Source organism: Haliaeetus albicilla, chromosome 13, assembly GCF_947461875.1.
Source record: "Haliaeetus albicilla chromosome 13, bHalAlb1.1, whole genome shotgun sequence".
Classification (NCBI taxonomy): domain Eukaryota; kingdom Metazoa; phylum Chordata; class Aves; order Accipitriformes; family Accipitridae; genus Haliaeetus; species Haliaeetus albicilla.
In genome coordinates, this window is record NC_091495.1 from 21,107,070 (window position 1) to 21,126,150 (window position 19,081).

At 36.5% G+C, this 19,081-nt stretch overlaps 1 protein-coding gene across 1 annotated transcript in view; it reads right to left on the reverse strand.

Moving 5' to 3' along the window:
* Positions 1-5,450: 5,450 nt before the first annotated feature.
* Positions 5,451-19,081, reverse strand: part of DNAH8 (dynein axonemal heavy chain 8) — a 158,301-nt gene continuing 144,670 nt past the window's right edge. The window contains exons 82-89 of the mRNA XM_069800374.1: positions 17,485-17,601; positions 16,663-16,764; positions 16,118-16,278; positions 11,363-11,519; positions 10,680-10,832; positions 10,397-10,586; positions 6,825-6,946; positions 5,451-6,377 (exon numbers count right to left, since the gene is read on the reverse strand). Coding sequence (XP_069656475.1) covers positions 6,090-6,377; positions 6,825-6,946; positions 10,397-10,586; positions 10,680-10,832; positions 11,363-11,519; positions 16,118-16,278; positions 16,663-16,764; positions 17,485-17,601 — 1,290 coding nt within the window. The 3' untranslated portion in view covers positions 5,451-6,089. The remainder of the gene's footprint in view (positions 6,378-6,824; positions 6,947-10,396; positions 10,587-10,679; positions 10,833-11,362; positions 11,520-16,117; positions 16,279-16,662; positions 16,765-17,484; positions 17,602-19,081) is intronic.

The following is a 19,081-nucleotide window of genomic DNA, read 5'->3' on the forward strand; positions in this document are numbered from 1 at the left end:
TGAATCTTTGCTGAACAAACTTTAGTTACAATCAACCAGAATCTAGAGGCAGAAACAGAGGGTGTGGATGAAGAAAATTATTCTGTGGAATTAACAAATCTTTTAAGTTAAAGTTTAGCTGAAATGTTATCTTCTTGGAACAAACTCATTCCAGTCAGTGGTTTTGTGAGATTTAGCAACCTGACCAGAAAACAAATCCATCCCTCCACGTGCCACACACGCCCCCGCCCCACCCATTTGCAAGCTCTTTTCCATAGTGTCGTGGTTTAACCCCATCCAGCAACTAAGCACCATGCAGCCGCTCACTCACTCCCCCCCCATCCAGTGGGATGGGGGAGAAAATCGGGAAAAAAGAAGTAAAACTTGTGGGTTGAGATAAGAATGGTTTAATAGAACAGAAAAGAAGAAACTAATAATGATAATGATAACACTAATAAAATGACAACAGTAGTAATAAAAGGATTGGAATGTACAAATAATGCGCAGGGCAATTGCTCACCACCTGCTGACCGACACCCAGCCAGTCCCCGAGCGGCGATTCCCTGCCCCCCCCTTCCCAGTTCCTAAACTAGATGGGACGTCACATGGTATGGAATACACCCTTGGCCAGTTTGGGTCAGGTGCCCTGGCTGGGCATGAGAAGCTGAAAAAATCCTTGACTATAGTCTAAACACTACTGAGCAACAACTGAAAACATCAGTGTTATCAACATTCTTCACATACTGAACTCAAAACATAGCACTGTACCAGCTACTAGGAAGACAGTTAACTACATCCCAGCTGAAACCAGGACACATAGTTTTTATTAACTCCACCCATTCTACCCATTTTATATATATATATATATATATATAAAAAAGCTCATCATACAGCCATGCTCCAGACTTCTCATGAATCACCACCTAAGAACAATCACTCGAAAAGTGAGTATCTTGACATACTGGCAGATCAATCACTCCCAATTAATGTGTCCACTCTAAAGCAGTCAGAAAGAGTGTGCCTTCCTTTGTCTCACCCGCTTGAACTTACCTCTGAAAATCAGAGGAAGTGGGTAGGAAAATCCTTCTGGGTGATTCTTCTCGTTCCAAAGAGCGAGGAATGAATAATACAGACTACGGATGCACCCTTCTAATCTAATTCTGGACATGTTCTTTACATTCTCAAAGGCAGATCTTCATGAGTTAGACCCCTGCTGTCAGAGAGACTAGTTAAATGTCATATTTCAAGCATTTGTAATGGATAATCCAGTTTTTTGATAATCTGTTAAATATTTGTGTTTTGCTGACAGAGCATTCTTGTCTTTGCCAATTCAGGCCCCACAATACTGTCTCACAACTTGAACAGCAGTATCTTGAATGTCAGATGAGCATAAAAAGGTTCAGGAAGTAACTTGATCAGTAACTTGAAAAAAACTATGTTAGAGTTAATGTAGGAATTTGAATGCTTGTTACAATATGCTGGATGTATAGAGCATTCCGGGGAGTGAAAGGTCTTAAACTGAGGTCTTGAACTCCTATAGATTACAGCAGTTGGAAGGAACAATTTGTGGTGATTCAAATAATTAACTGCACCTCATTAGTTGTTTGAAGAGCTGTCTGTAAACAAATTAAGTGTAAGAATACTATCCCACATATGACTAGGACAGAAAAATACTTCATGAATATTCTTAAAGCATGCAGAGAGAAAAAAGGAGCCTTATGAATACATAGTAGATTGTTGTGGTCACAAAACATAGATTATTTCCACAAACTAACTGAAAAACTGTATGGAAATTAACATACATTGTAACCTGGAAGTAATGAACTAATCCACGGTATTGAGGAAACAGAATGGAACAAACCCCTAGACAGGCTTAGAGAAGATGGGAAATGGTGATTGGACTCTGACTCTGACAAACAGAAGACAGAGGTGCTCTCAAGAATCTGATGCGTATATGAAATAGTTGAGATCAACAATATGCCATCTTTGTTTACCATCTTTGGAAGAAAGGGCAGGCAACTCAGGAAGAGTACAGGGATCTTGTTAGGTCATGCAGAGAGGAAATTAGAAAGGCAAGAGCTCAGCTAGAACTCAGTCTGGCCACTACCGTAAAATACAACAAAAAATGTTTTTACAAATATGTTAATAAAAAGAGAGCCAAGGAGAATATCTATCCTTTAATGGATACAGAGGGGAACATTGCCACCAGAGATGAGGAAAAGGCTGAGGTATTTAATGCCTTCTTTGCCTCAGTCTTTAATAGGGAGATCAGTTATCCTCAGGGTACTCTGCCCCCTGAGCTGGAAGGCAAGGAAGGAGAGCAAAATATACCCCCCTTAATGCAGGAGGAAATAGTTAGTGACCTCCTATGCCATCTGGACACTCACAAGTCTATGGGACCAGATGGGATCCTTCCAAGAGTACTGAGGGAGCTGGTGGAGGAGCTTGCCAAGCCACTCTCCATCATTTATCAGCAATCCTGGTCCACAGGGGAGGTCCCAGAGGACTGGAGGCTTGCCAATGTGATGCCCATTTACAAGAAGGGTCAGAGGGAGGATCTGGGGAACTACAGGCCTGTCAACCTGACCTCGGTATTGGGGAAGATTATGGAACAATTTGTCTTGAGAGGACTCACATGGCAAGTCCAGGGTAAGAAGGGGATCAGGCCCAGTCAGCATCGGTTTACAAAAAGGCAGGTTGTGCTTGACCAACCTGATCTTCTATGACCAGTTGACCCGCCTAGTGGATGAGGGAGAGGCTGTGGATGTTATCTTCCTCGATTTCAGTAAGGCCTTTGACACTGTCTCTCATGGCATACTCCTTGAGAAGCTGGCGGCTCATGGCTTGGACAAGTGTACTCTTCACTGGGTGAAAAACTGGCTGGATGGACGAGCCTAGAGGGTTGTGGTGAATGGGGTGAAATCCAGTTGGCAGCAGGTCACAAGTGGTGTTCCCCAGGGCTCAGTACTGGGCCCTGTTCTGTTTAATATCTTTATCAGTGATCTGGACGAGGGGATCGAGTGCACCCTCAGCAAGTTTGTGGATAACACCAAGCTGGGAGGGAGGGTTGATCTGCTCGAGGTTAGGAAGGCTCTACAGAGGGATCTGGACAGGCTGGATCAATGGGCCAAGACCAGTTGTATGAAGTTCAACAAGGCCAAGTGCCAGGTCCTGCACTTTGGTCACAACAACCCCATGCAGCACTACAGGCTTGGGGAAGAGTGGCTGGAAAGCTGCCTGGCAGAGAAAGACCTGGGTGTGCTGGTTGACAGCCAGCTGAATATGAGCCAGCAGTGTGCCCAGGTGGCCAAGGCGGCCAACAGCATCCTGGCCTGCATCAGAAATAGTGTGGCCAGCAGGAGCAGGGAGGTGGTTGTTCCCCTGTACTTGGCACTAGTGAGGCCGCACCTCGAGTACTGTGTTCAGTTTTGGGCCCCTCACTACAGGAAAGACATTGAGGTGCTGGAGTGTGTCCAGAGAAGGGCAACCAAGTTGGTGAGGGGCCTGGAGCACTAAGTCTTATGAGGAGCGGCTGAGGGAACTGAGGTTGTTTAGTCTAGAGAAGAGGAGGCTGAGGGGAGACCTTATCGCTCTCTACAACTACCTGAAAGGAGGTTGTAGTGAGGTGGCTGGAATAGGATGAGAGGAAATGGCCTCAAGTTGCAGCAGGAGAGGTTTAGGTTGGATATTAGGAAAAATTTCTTTACTGAAAGGGTTGTCAGGCATTGGAACAGGCTGCCAGGGAAGTGGTGGAGTCACCATCCCTGGAGGTATTCAGAAAGCACGTAGACAAGGTACTCCATAACATGGTTTAGTGGGCATGGATGATGGTTGGACTCAATGATCTTGAAAGTCTTTTCCAACCTAAATGATTCTATGATTCTATACTATTCATCTCTATTCTTGATATTATGCGGGATGGAGAATAAAATCCTCTTCAGTGTAAGTTATGTAACTCAGCACAGTATTAATTTGTGCCTTCCCTGTTTTTTTCCCGGTAGAGACTTTCACTTGTAAATGTGGCAATGCACATCTTCCACCTGTGGAGGCATTCACAGGGTTACACGTTGTTTCCCCATTGTAATTAAGCTGAAAGGCCAGACCAGGAAAAGAACTTTAGGAATGAATACACTATAGTTGTTGCGCTGTTTTTTTGGATATGAACTTTTTCCCTCTCTGCCCCTGCAGCAAGTAGACTAGGAGTGTGCAAGAACGTGGGAGGGGAAAAAGCCAGGACAGCTGACCCAAACTGTCCAAAGGGATATTCCATACCATATGATGTCATGTTCAGCACCAAAGGCTTGGGGAAAGAGAAGGAAGGGAGACATTTGGGCTTATTGCATTTGCCTTCCCAAATAATCGTTATGTGTGCTGAAGCCCTTCTTCTCAGGAAGAGGCTAAACATCTGCCTGCGAGTGGGAAGCAGTAAATAAATTCCTTAATTTGCTTTGCTTGTGTGTGCAGCTTTGCTTCACTTATTGAACTGTCTTCACCTCAACCCATGTGTTTTCAGCTTCTGCTCTTCCAATTCTTTCCCCCATCCTGCTGGCACAGGGGAGAGTGAACAAGCAACTGGGCAGGTACTTAGCTGCTGGTCAGGTTCCACCCACCACAAGTACTGTTATTTTTTTGATTACTTGGAGCAAAATCTCTTGCAATTGCACAGTCAGATTTTTTTTTTTCCTCCTTTGCAAATGTAGTTCTGTGGTACAACTTTTAACTTTTACAATTTCTGTGTATTTTTATCTAACACCTTAGCTGGTTTGTTTTATTTGGATCTAACAAAGTGCACAGAGGAGAGACATAAGAAAAGTTTTACTTAATTGCACTTGGAGATCTTCCTTTTCATTACTCTGCTCATCATTTTGTGTCTATGTATTGTTATTTCCTATATGCCACAGCGTTTCTGCAAGAGAATATCCTGGGACGCTGACTTCCAACAGAAAGCTGTAGGATTCTCACTCAAGGAATTCTCTAACCCTTTTACCATCCCATCAGATGCTCCAGGACTTCATCAAGTAGTAGCTGCACTTTGCCACAACAGATGCATTTGATCACTCTTAAACTGCAGAAGAAAGAACATAGGCCAGTCATAGGGTGTAAGTGAAAACCTGTGTTGCCAAATAAAGTTATCTGAAGGAAAAACAAATTTTATGCAGATTATTAAAGAGATAGTGTAGACTGCATATCTTGTTTAGTATGACATGCATAGAATTAGTTTAATACTAATTATGTCTGGAAAATTCATGGATGTTTATCAGGTTTATCACAGAATAATGCTGTGATAGCCACTCCAAGGATTCCAGCCTATATTTTAGAGTTAAGATGAGATGCAGGAAAATAATTGTACTTGTGGATAATCTGATTCTCTATTTTAATTACAAAACCATCCATATTAAGTAGTTGGCACTGTTCTACTTCTGTAGCTATGTTCCTATGCAGCTAAACTGGACAGAGAACGTACTGGTCTCTGTCAGGTATTCCAGACACAAACATTCCTGGTGTAGTTTTGCTTAATGTATGTAGTTTAACAAGAACAAATGAACCCTGAGAAACCCCAAGCAAAAAATATGGATGAAATATACTTTTCTGTCTTAAACTTTTCCTGCAGAGTCAAAGAAAATAATGTATATATCATGCAGAATCCAAGAATATTTCAGAACTTGTATCTAGGAGAACTTAAATTTTATTATGTTCTATATTGTCTTCTGTTGTCATCATATGTCACTGAAACACAAGCTAAAAGCTCTATATGAGAAAAAGAATGAGAAAAGGCTAAGTTTTTCTTTTTTTTAAGGTTTAACAACATTTTATTTTACATTAATTCTATTATTAAAGTAAATATTCCTTTTTTAAAGTAATATAATAGAAACATCAAAGACTACAATCAGTGAACTTATTTTGAAAATTTTACTTTAAAACAATGACCAAATAGCCATGACAAACTGAATTTACTGGAAGCAGAGAAAAAAAAATCATTAAGCCAAGACTGAAATGAAAGTTCTAATATAATGATCAATGGCCACCAAATAAAAAGCAGTAGAAGAATTACACATGTGATTGGTTACATATGCCATATATTCTCTTTCTGTTATGGTATGAAAAGCAATTTACTTGATGTCACACAGGAGAGCCACTCCTCTCAATATCCAGTGGTCTGGAGACACTAGTGTCCTTAAATAGATCACAGTAATATAGTTCAGATCTGTTCTCTTGGGCTTCTTGTAAAGAGGACAAACATAGAGCTTGGGATCCTTAGGACTGGTTGTATTAACAGCAAATATATGCACCACAGGCAGCTGGACAAAAAGAATCTTTGGTGTAGATTCAATGAGTTTGCTATTTCGTCTGTCCCAGCCTGCACCTTCCAAGTATAACCCATAGATATATACTCCTTCCTGTGTGGAGAGTAAACAGATACATCACACAAAATAAAGCACCTGTTTTGTAAAATGAGGAATTAGCTTAAAACATTAAAAAGAATGTATGATTTGTAGTAAAAAATATCTGACATTGAATCTTTTCAAACTATTTAGTTTTAAACTATAATATCACCCTTTTTCAGAAGACAATGCTACTGAAAGGGATGGCAATAGAAGTTGTTTAATAAAGTCTGTACACTATAAAATTTGATCTAAAGTTTGCTATAAATTCCAAAAATCAAGAGGTGGTACAATTAAATGGTTCTTTTAATAAAATGTTTTTGTAACTGCAAAATAAAAAAAAATTAAAATATTCATACTTTTTATCTTCTATGCTGAGCAAAAACAGTGAGGTGAAGACAATAGTAACTTTTTCCTCTAGCACAATATAAATACTGAAATATCTTTGCATGTCATACATACAGAAGGAGGTGCTGTGATTTCTTCTTTGTTTTGCTTCAGCACTTCATTATGTATTGTAACGGTATCTAAAGCCCAGCCTTTATGCGCTCGAGTTGCTTCTTGTCTCATTGCTGTCAGGAATCCTTGAGAAATTAAGCCCGAGATTTAGTATCTATCTCACATGACAAAAAACATCTTGCTCAGTTATCTGCATGGTTCTGCACTGAATGTTAGAGACAGATATTGAGAGTTCTATTGAAAATGAGCCCCCTGAGTAATGATAGCAAACTTTGCTTTGGGCCAAAATAGGAACAAATGACAGAAGCGGCACAGAATGCATTACACTGAGAAAAATATTTTTAAACAGCACATAAAATAATATACAGGTTTTTTTGCTACTGATGTATTCAGTTAACAAATATTTGCTCAGGATACTGACTTACAAATTATCATTAGGCAATCAACTACAGGATCCATGGCAGAGGTGTGTTTCAAGAAGGAATTTGAAGACAGACAAGATATCAATTTTGTGAGCTGGTATTGATGTAAAGGCAATGTAGGAAAAAGGCAATTTTTTTTTTTTAATGAAAGAAGTAGCAAAATAAAATAAATTTCACTGATGGAAAGCAGAAAAGGTGTGTCTGAATGTGATAATAAAAAAAAAAAAGAAGAATCTAGACAAGGCAGTGCCTACAGAGGATGAAAAATGTATGTTTTGTTAGTGAAGAAAATGGAGTCCTAGACAGAAATGAAGGTAGAGGATGACACAATCAAGGAGCAAGTTAGGTGATATTTTGAGTATTGTTTTGAACAGACTTTACAGAGATTTCCAATAAAAAAGGTTTGAGAGGTAAAGGGCTGAAGAGCACAAGCACAAGATGACAAACATCTGGGCAGCCAAGAGGTTTGGATATGTTACAAAGGGAAAAGCTACAAAAATGAAACACTTGTAGCAAATACCTGGTTGCTTCTGTGTAAGTGTCTCAGAAGATGACAATGCACTCACCAAAAACCCAATAGCTGCTATTTTATGCTACCAGATGAAGAACTACTTGGAGTTGTCAAAGAGATTGAGGCGAAGACAGAAAATTTAACAATAGAGGACTGCATACTTAAGAGTGATTACTGTAAAGACTTAAAGATGAAAAGGCATCAGTTCCTTCTTGATAGGGCATAAAGGAAAAGAAGACTAGCATTTTGTGGGCTGTCAAAGTATCTACAAGGACGAGAAACCACCAAATGAAATACTGACCAGACGGGGGAAATAACGAAAGTACATAGGCATGCAGTAAAAGACAGCATTTTTAGATTTAAGAAGTGGTTTAACATGCTAATTAGGCCAAAGCCAATTAGAAGCTAAGATATTTGTCACAGCTAAAATATTCTTAGGTGATGTAAATACAGTTAATGTAGTACTTGAAATGAACATGTATTCATTTCTCAAATACTATATATTCTGATAAAAATAAAACAGTGTTATTTAGGCTTCTAAATTTTGCTAAAAATTAATTTTATCTCTATAATATTATATTTGGTTTTTCATAAGCCTGTTCATTCCAAGTACCATGTCTACTGAATGGAATATTGTACCACCATTAACATACATTCTCCGTTAATAATGATAATTTATAGGAGACAAACACTGGTAATGCTAAAAAATCACAACAGGTTTAAATGCAATTATTGGTGATACTTTTAGATTTTTCCACTAAACTGATAAAATACACTCCTCGCGTTTTAACATTATAATGTATTTGCCAATGCTGGTAGATTTAGAGCTTGATTCACCAGTGCAATCAGTCTAGATTTTCCTGCAATGGCAGCACAGCATAGTCCAATTTCTGATTTGCCTCACACCAGTCAATTTTTAAATTTTACTGTATGATTTGATTTACGTAGCATTTCCTGGTGAGCAGTATTACGAATACAGTAACCATACTTACCTCACCCCTAGCTGTAGCCCAACTTTCGCGCTTAGCAGACTTGTTTCTCCATCTACAGGAGTATTTTTTTTGGAACACAGAGGTTGAAGCAATCAAGTTCAAGATCATCTGTGTCTCAGGTTTGTTTGCTATTAGGCTAAATATTTTTGTTGGTCAAAAGAATCTGGTCCATTATCATCTTCTACACCACCATGAGTGCTGCTCTTGAATCACCAGAGATCAGTACGCTTACCAGCTGTGCCATTTATGATACAAATGGAATGATGTTTTGACTGGCATCTCAATACCGTCTTTTAATGATAATTTGGATGTGCTCCAGGCACCTCAACTGTTTGTAAGAGCAACTCCAAAAAAGACTTTGACATTAGTACTTTTTACAGTCCTGGTCACAGAAAGACCAGTAAGAATAGAAGCATCACAAAGTGAAGATAACTCATAAAATATTCAAGTATTTCAGAAGTTAATCCTAATGAAAAAAACCACCTCATAGCTTACATTACATAGAAGTTTCCCATGAGAATTTTGTATGGGCAGTTGTGTAGGCTAAATGAGATTCTTCTATGAACATGCATCTAATAAGGTAACAGGTTTTGTTACTCTTGGAGATGGTTACAATTTGTTTTTCTTCTTCTTTCCTATGAATGATAAAAATATCGAGCTATAACAGGTAATGATAGATAATGTTTACTTGTACTTTGCAGTATATCTTTCATGAATTTGAACAAACTGTTCATTAAATAACCTGTGAAAGAGAAACACTGTGAAAACTACAGTTTGGTGATTCTCTGTGAAAGATAGGTAACTATGATAAATTCTGATATGGTTGCATGTTCATAGAATCATAGAACACCCCAGGTTGGAAGAGAGCTCAAAAGATCACCTGGTCCAACCTTTCTGGGAAGGGGAGCCTAGATGAGATTATCTAGCACCCTGTCCAACTGCATCTTGAAAACCTCCAGCAACAGGGACTCTACCATGTCCCTGGGAGGTTGTTCTAGTGAATCATTGCTCTTACTGTAAAAAAAGTCTTTCTGTTGCTACTGTACAGCATATAAATAATACCTTGCTCTAGATTAAAGCTCTTCCATACTTGCAGTTTTATAGTTTGGAATGAGTTAAACAGTTTGAAACCACAGGAAAAGAATATTTTCTTTAAAAGCTGTATCATTACCATTAAGTGTATTTTCTTTAGAAGCTGTATCATATCATACTACAATATGTCAACCAGATAAAGCATTTTTTTTGTTAACTACATGTTTTCCTTCTTGTAATATAAAACCTGTGTTTATGGGTCAGACTAAAAGACCATCTGTACAAGCATCCTGTCTCTCACACTAGACAAAAGCGGATGCTTAATGAAATAATATTACAACAGGCAAAATGACACATAAATTCTTTCCCATCTATGTTCTTCTGGATTCTGGTAATCTGGAGTTTAGGGACCTCTCAACCTGAAGGTTAAGTTTGGACAGTCATGTTTATTACTACCATTGGACCTGTTTTACATGACTTTAATCTCTTTTTTGAAGCCATTTATCATCTTGAATTCTAAAACATCTTTTCTAGGTGTAATATTAAATTAGATATGTAGTAAAAACCATTAAATTATGATTAAATACATTATTACTCAAGTCTTTTCAGTACCCTTACCTTGTGGATTAAAGAATCCGGTTATCCAAAACACATTTGGTCTTCCTTCATATATCCAAGTAGAGAATTGAGTATTTCTTTCCAAAAGTTCAGTAAACCAGAAGCCAAGTGTTGAAGAATCCCAAGATACTCTTTTCCATTCTTGAGGAATTCGAGCATCATATATATTATCAAGTGCATCTCTCAGATTCTGAAGGAATGAAATTACAATACATGAACTAAAGCAATCAAGGTAATATTTTAAAATATAGTATTCCATACATAGTAAATATGCTTTACTTGCCTCACTCATAACAATAGTTCCTTCTATAGCTAATTTAAGATCATTCAAACTGTTGCGAAGTATTGTGATCACTTTTTGCATTCGGTCAATTTCTTGCCGAAGAAAAATATTCATAGAATTAAGTAGTCCTATTTTAATTAAACGAGCTTTTACCTAAAATATAGGAACACAGAAGGAATTTAGTTAAATCTGAATTGTTGAAATGTTGTCATATATGATATCTTAACTTGTGTTCAGAAAAGTGAATAGCAGACTTGTACTTCACATTATTTAACTAACATTTACCCCCTTAAAACTGTTGCAGTTTTTATTTTTACTTTTATTTTTTGTCTGATGCTACCCAATTACTCATGATTTTGCTAGAATAGGACTTCACTCAGAAGGCACAGGAGACTGCTGTCACAAAATGTCAAGGCTAATGTTTTTCCGTGTTTTCACATGCAGCTTTGGAAATCCAAGCATAGTCTCCATGACATATCTCCATGATCAATTGTTAGATGTCTTTATTTTAAATAAAAAAGCCTCATATTGATTCACACTGATAGCGATAAAGATGTTGGTTCTTGCTTAAATCTGCTACAAGCTATATGAACTTTCTTTACAGTTCAGGGTTTCTTTTTTGGAATGTCTTATGTGAAAACTCAACAGAGAGAACAGTAAGAAAACAAATAAGATTAGCTTGCCTCATGAGGTATGTAATCTGGAGGAAGTTTCTCTAGCATGTCTTCAGCTAAACGATAAACAATTGCTTCACGAGTTTCTCCAGGTCCTGCATCACTTTCTTTAGGCTGAATATTGGTAATAGTATCTAGAACATCAGCTGCTGTATTACTTTGGTATCTGAGAGGATAAGAAATATGTTATAAATTACACAGGATTTTTTAATAGTTAAATGATACTTTGTAGAACACACATCTTGAAAGTTGAGAAAAAACATGCTGTGTCATCAGGTTAAATCAAAACTCCCAACAGAAATTGTTTTCCTTTGCATCCTGCACCAAGCTGAACACACTGATTGTGAACAACATCTGGTTTTCCATGGTTGTAAAGAATATGAAATTCCCTCTACACACCTGTTACCTCTACACTTGCTGTTTTTCTAATTCAGGGCTTAGAAGGAGTTCTGCAAGCTGAGAATGTGAGATGGCAGAAAAACCTATCATACGATTTCTAGGTATTCTGAGGAAAGGGAAGAAAATGGCATATGCCTGATAAGGACTTCTAAACAGCTATTTGCTGGGAAGAAGCAACGAAAGTTTTGTAACAAGGAAGAAGATTTCCCTCAGTTAGTTACTTCTTAAAAGTGGAATGCAGAAGAACGAAAAGGTAGAGGCATAACTCTGCAAGCTGCCCCTTTATTGATAAGTAAATTCATTCTGCTTTGAGGTATTTCAGCATTAATGATAAAAGCTGCTAGATTTACAATGTTGGAGATTAAAACCTTCTATTCCATAGTACAGCATGGGCAGTACTAACGTAAATTTATGTTCTGAGTCAATATAAAAGAGTGAATTAAATTCATGTGGCATTTGATGGTAGAAGATAGTAGACCACGTCAGTCCTTCAACACAAGCAGAATTATAGGAGTACTTTTGTTACAATGCTATCTAGTGGCATAGAGCTATGAGAGGCAGTAAGAAAGAAAACATAACAGTGTATGTGTTGGTACTGCAGTGCTGGCTTTGCCTACTTTTACCTTATGGAATCAGCTACAAAAGGAATATACAGCATGAGTCTGACACATAAACTTATACTGACTCAAAGCATGATTTTGCATGTACTTTTTACTTTTCAACCTTCATACAACACCCATCTCCTTCTATTACTTTGTCATACATAACTACATAAGACATGAAACCAAGGATTGTGCCACAGGCTAGAACACATAAACTCCTAAAGCATCTAAGCTTTGGAGATGGTATTGCAAGACTACAGAAGCTGGATACTGCAGCATTTCAACATAAACTGTTTGTGGATGCAATTATAAAGACTATAAATCAGAAAAAATAGAAGAAATCCTACTGGCAGTTTGCTTCTCAGAGGATATAATTTCTGCTTCTGAATCTAAGAATGGTGGGACTTTTCATTGTTTTTAATAACCCTTGACTTTAAATTCAAAACTCTCAAGCTTTTTTCCATTTATGACCCCATTTAAAGAATGACAGATTTATTCAAGACCACATATGAGCAGAAAAGTTGGATAAAATCAAATTTCTCTTGGACTCATGGCTTCATTCCTCATTTGGATGACATACTCATGGTTGTAACCCGTACTCCGGGTCTCACTGATCTAACAACTAGTGATAAGAGAGAAGTGAACCTTCTTCTTCACACTGCAAGTACTGTTTTTCCAATGCTGTTGTCAGACTATTCTATGTGGAAGGAATAGGTCCCATGATTATTACATCAGTTAAATTATAAAATATTACAGAATTATCAAAATGAATGGTCTTTCTCCAAATCTAAACAAAAATAGAAACAATTCAAAAAAGAAGGCAATATGCAAACTTTGGGGAAAAGCAGAGAACAGTTTTTGAAAAATAACCTCAAAGGAGCAGAATAAAAGGTAAGTAATATTCCCTTCTTCAATGACACAAGCTAGGAATCTTCTGGAGAGGAGAAATTATCATCTGAATCTTGTATAAAGAAATAAACATGAATAGCAATAGCAGTTTGAACAAAACAGCTTTTGTTGTAAATAAAAATAGAAAAAAGATGCATCTCGATGTATACATAATTAAAAATAATATTCCAGTGTGGAAGTGAGGAGAAAATAGAAACAAGAAATTTCATTCATGTAACAGTTGGACACAGGGCATGTAAAAGACACCCTGAAACAAAATTTTTCTAGGCTTTGCAAAACCTGACTTTCCTTTACATCGCAAATAAAATGTTGAAGTACAGATGCAAACAATAATGAAAAAAAGATTGCACAGATTTGTAGAGGAAGTACCATGTTCCTGGGAAGGAAATCAGATATACACAATGGAGTGTCCCTGATCACATTTAGACATCTAAGTGTAGATGCCTACATAACAGCTGTTTGTCTAGATTGCCCTTATAGGTAATGCAAAGAAGCATGATTCAGCTCATGTATTTTAGATGCCTGCTTTGTGATCAGAGGAATTGCACTTTACAAGGATCTATTTTTCTCTATCACAGTAAAGGAAGTCTTGGATAACCGTAAAAGAAGCTAAAGCAACATTAAATGAATCTCATTTACAGTGTCAATGTTGCCTAAAAGTGTGTATGTAAGATAAAGCACTTTACATCTGTTTATATGGTTTTTCCTGAAGCAATATTGCAAAGCAAATTGTGTAATAAGAAGAAAAAAAGAAGGAATTTTCTATGGATTTTGATTTGCTCAGAAAAGTATTATTAAGAATATTTTCTTACACAGAGTTTGGATTCAACAACCTATCATAGTTTGATCGCCATCAGGAATTTTCTGTACTGGAAACTAAAACTAAAAATAAATGCAGTTTGAGAGAAACATTACCTTGGCTTTGTGTAGGAAACAGCAATATCTATTGCAACATGGTATTTAAAACCTTACATTCACCAAGGGACAATGGAAGATTCTGCTCTATCTTCAGTTGGTTAATAACAGTTTGAAGCAGCTTTACAAAAATTTAGTTAGATTTAAGGCTTCAGTATGAAACCAATTGGAGAACAGGTTGTGACAGAAGATTGTGAGAATATTCCTTGCCTACTCAGGTACTTGTTAACTATGTTGCCTTTGCTGAGCCTAAGATTCACAGAGCAAGTTAAAATCAATCACAATGACTTCAGGTGTTAATCCCAAGTGGATGAAAGTATTGACATTCAGTTGGAACCAACGGATTGAGCTTTTGGCTGAACTGGAAAACTGTCCCACTAAATTAGTGAGAGATAAGGTTTTTCTTGTTCTCAGTAATAGTAACATGGAGAGGTCCTGGCTGTCTCAGGATTCCAATTCTAGCAGTCAGCCTTCTGCATACTCTGAGATGACTTGATAGGATATTTTAAGGAGAATTTGAATGGAACTTTTTATAATGTATGAGATGCTAATCTATTTGGTCTGTGTCAAAGATGAAATTCAGACAGACAATACATGTGCATAGTTGCCTATAACAGACTGTGATAAGTCATGGAAAAAAGCATGAAACTGTTGAACATTTTCCCCTAACTCTAAAGAAATACTTACAAAGGAAAATCTTCAGAAGAAGGACTAAAGTAGCAGGAATATGCTGGTGTACTAAGTGGAAGAAAAACTCAGTACTACAGAGAAATTAAACAGCTGTTCCTACTCACTAAAGCTCCCCCAACATGGTTAGTCTCAAGTTCCCTCCTCTAAATTAGCCCTCCTGCAAGCCTAATTTTGGATCCAAAGTGTGTCTTTCCTCAGGACTTTGTTTAGTTCTCTGTTAAATCTTGGCTTTTCTTTAATCAGTTCTGGAAGGGATGTCTTGCAAGTATCAGAAAATGACTTGAAACAGAATCTACTCTTAGGTTCTTTTCTTCAGAAGTATATATTTACAATGGTAGGTGCTAGGCAGAGTTGACAATAAAACTGTACTGTTCTCACAGCATGCTTAGAAAACTGGGCTTTTGATATGGCATCAGCCTCTCAAATTTGAGACTGAAAAATTGTGGGAAATTATTGTTTTGTCCAAAAATGTTAGAAGATATTAGGTTTCCACAGCAGTTGGGCATTTGAATAACATCTGTTTTGTTTAAAAAATACAAAAAGCTGTTAAGAAACAATGAATATGGACATAATGAAAATGCAATAATTTATGGCAGAATTATTAAGAACTTCATTGAAAAAAAAAAGATGATGACTCATATCCTTTCACAGGGCATATAACATTTGAAGAAAATAAAAGCCAAGCTGTTACACACATTATTTGGAATGAAAAAGTGAATTAAGTCAAAGATAAAATTTTAAATGGAGTTAGTACATGGTGCAGTTAAAAAGCCTCTTTTAAATAATAGAAATGGCAGGACTGATGACAACAAAAGATTGTAGTTACATCCAAAGGCATGCTTGTAAACCAAATGACAATCGAGAGAATCATTTAATGAGTGTGCACAGAAAAATAATGTACTACTTGGAACAGAATGCAAACATTAGAAACTTTCTCTAGTTGAACTGTGTAGAACTTGTATCATGTTCATATAAAAGTTTTATAATGCTTTCAAATTTAAAAAAAAATAATTCTAAAACCACAAAGAGTAAGTAATAAGAATTCCAACTGCTTTAAAAGAATATGTAAAATGTAGCTGTAGATACTGCATTCATAACCATGCACATCAGGTGTTCCACTTCAATAGTGAAATTCACATGAATCCTAGGTTTCCTGTGGAAAATATACTTTACCTAAGCATTTCATAGGGATGTGTTGCCAATACTAAAAGAAAGAGTCTCTGTTTTCAATATGTGGAGACCTACTTACATAATATCAGCATTAGGATGGAGACCAAAGACCTTTGGGCTGTCCACGGCAGGGAGTGACTGGATGTATTCAAAATACTGTTCCACAGTTTTGCACACTGGAATTTTATACCCAGTGTAAAAACAGAAAGTGCTGTCAAACATCTTTTCATTAAACCACACCTGTGAAAAATCCAGAGGGGAAAAAACCACAATTACTTTGTTACTTAGAGTTTTTTAATCTCATTTTTATTCTTGGAGCATTAGGGTTCTTATTTTAGCTACTATATCTAATGTTACTTGAATATACGAGTAAATCATTAAGAGTTATGTGTTCTAAGTTTGAGTTCCAGCTAAGTCTTTTTAATAATTTTTGCTCCTCACTAGAGAGAAACCAAGGGGAAGAACCTCACTGCCGAAGAAAGATGTCTTGAAAAATTAATTTTACTCTGAAGAGTCTTATGAACTGGTGGAGAAGTGCATATTCAGCAGAAAGAAGGTCTTCTGATACCTGTATTGCAGCTGCGAATAAAAATGATAAATAACTGTGTTTTCAAGATCTCCTACCCTTGCAAAGCAATTAAGAAGACGCTTATCAAAGTCATCTGTGACTCGGCCTCCATATTGTACTTCTCCAATCATGTAGCGTACTGTGTTCCATGATATCCCCTGGATGCAAGTAAAGTAAATGAGACTGTAGTTACAACATGTAAGAAGAAGGTATCCAGCCTGTAATTTCAGTATCATCTGAAGTTCATAAGGCTCTGCAATGTAAGCTGAAAAGATCATTGTTGGAAGCAAAAAATAATACTTTGTTTCTAAAGTATTTTCTGAGCTCAGCCCTATAATTTTATAGTAGAGTTGAGCTTGATCCTGCTATTAGAAATGTATCTCATTATTTCTTGGTTGACCTGAAATCACTCTCACCTGCTGCTGCCTCTCCTCTTTCTTCTTTTGTTTGCTCTTCCCCCAGTTTCTTATCTTTCTATTGGCAAAGTGCTGCTTTGCAAGGAATAGCTATTCTATTACATTATTCCCTGATAAATAGTAGAAGACCAAATGGCAGCCATAGAGAAGTTTGATTGGCTCTGCCAAACTCTGTAAATATTTTAGCTCCCTTTCCAAAACAGATATTGTTAATATTTTAGATAAGGTATTGAAAGAAACCAAGATGAAATTCTGAAGTTCTTAACTATTACATATTTTTACATGGATGATAGCACACAAAATATTTCAGCTTGACTGTCTTACAGAGAATCTGGAACTTTGATCATTAGAAGCTGCACTGAAAGAATAGCAATGAATAAACTATTATAAATAGTAACATGAAGAAAAAACAGATGTTGTACAAAGCAATTAAATATACTGTATGCAACTTTTAGTATTCACCTTCTTGATGTCACATTCATCTAGGTGATTTTGCATAAACTGAACACTGGCTGTAAAGTCTGCTGAGTTAAATTCATAGGGAATATTCCAACCCAAAGGCCCAAACTTGCGTCGTTCCTTAGGAATACAATTAAAACCAAATATGTTTATGCAAAGACATATAATTTTGTTTCATTATTAAAGTTCAATAATAATAGTAATAATGGAGTAAAGAATTGAACTGAAGAAGAAAGCTAGCCTAGGAAACTGCTACATGCCTTTGTACACATCAGTAATAAACAAAGTTTATTGTTAAGTTACACCATGAGGGATAAATATTTATAGAAAAAGCAACAGAATAATTTATTGCTACCTTTACTAATCAATGGATCAGTCATAGGTTTGAAATGTCTCATGTCTGTGTGATTAGATTTTTATATTAATTAATTTAAAGGATTGCCAAATTTCTGCATTCTCAGCACACTCAACAATTCTGAGTTCTGCAGTTTTTCATTCTTTTTTTTCTACATATACTGTCTACTAATGATAGTTTCACTTTTTCAACTTCCTGTATTAATGCTTAGTTATCCAAAGGCTTCCAGTTGCCCCTTTTGTCTTATTGTTTCACTGTATTGTTTCAATATACCTTTTTCAAAATTTACAACTTTACTATAAGGCTGCCACCTTATAAATAATAAAATTATTCAAATTTATTATTGCATACATATTTGAAAATAAAATGGTAACACTTGCAGTAACAGAAAAACAGTTGACTACAAAAGAGAATATAATCTGCAGCCCAAATATTTTAAATATTCAACACTATTAGATTTCTCACAATTTTATTTCAGCCACTACAGCTACATTGCTTAATGATTTTTTTCAGAACGTATAACAAATTAATCCAAGAAGTTAAGAATTAAATTGCTGAATATGCTGACATTCATTAAATGAATAAACAGTGTAATATTGACATTCTAAAATTAACTAAGTGATAACATGTTTATTAGAGTTTAAATCGCCAGGTCAACAATGACTGACACTCTTTGACAACTAGGTAAGTAACATTTAGGTACCTTAGCTACAATATTTAAAAAGAACTGGAATTGAAAATAAACCTTTTATTTTTTCAAAATGAAGTATTGTTTATAAGCAGATGAGACAGCATTAACCAATAACACCCTGGTAGAAAAGTACAATGGTTTTCTACCAAATTCTCTGAATTACTTCTTAAGCTACATTTATCACAGTGATCTTGTCACCAAAGGATATTAGGAATTGGTCAGTTTAAAGGCAGGGCAATGTATATATTGCTTGCTGATTAACAATCCATAAATAAATTTTCTGAACAGATGAATAGCTTTAATAGTTTTTAAAAGTACTGATGGTTGAATAAGCTCAGATCTTCTAGTTCCACATGAACAGTGTAATCCTGAGGCAGTACACGGAACAACTTTCTCGCTGTTTATAAAAAGGTAGAAGGAGGAAAATAATGCAGAATACTGTATCTAAATAGGGACCTCCAACAAACTGTCCTTCTCTCTCCATCTTTGCTACACTGCAAATAAAAGCAGCTCAACAGAACCCAAGGCTTAAGTAGTGTTTTAACTATTTTGAG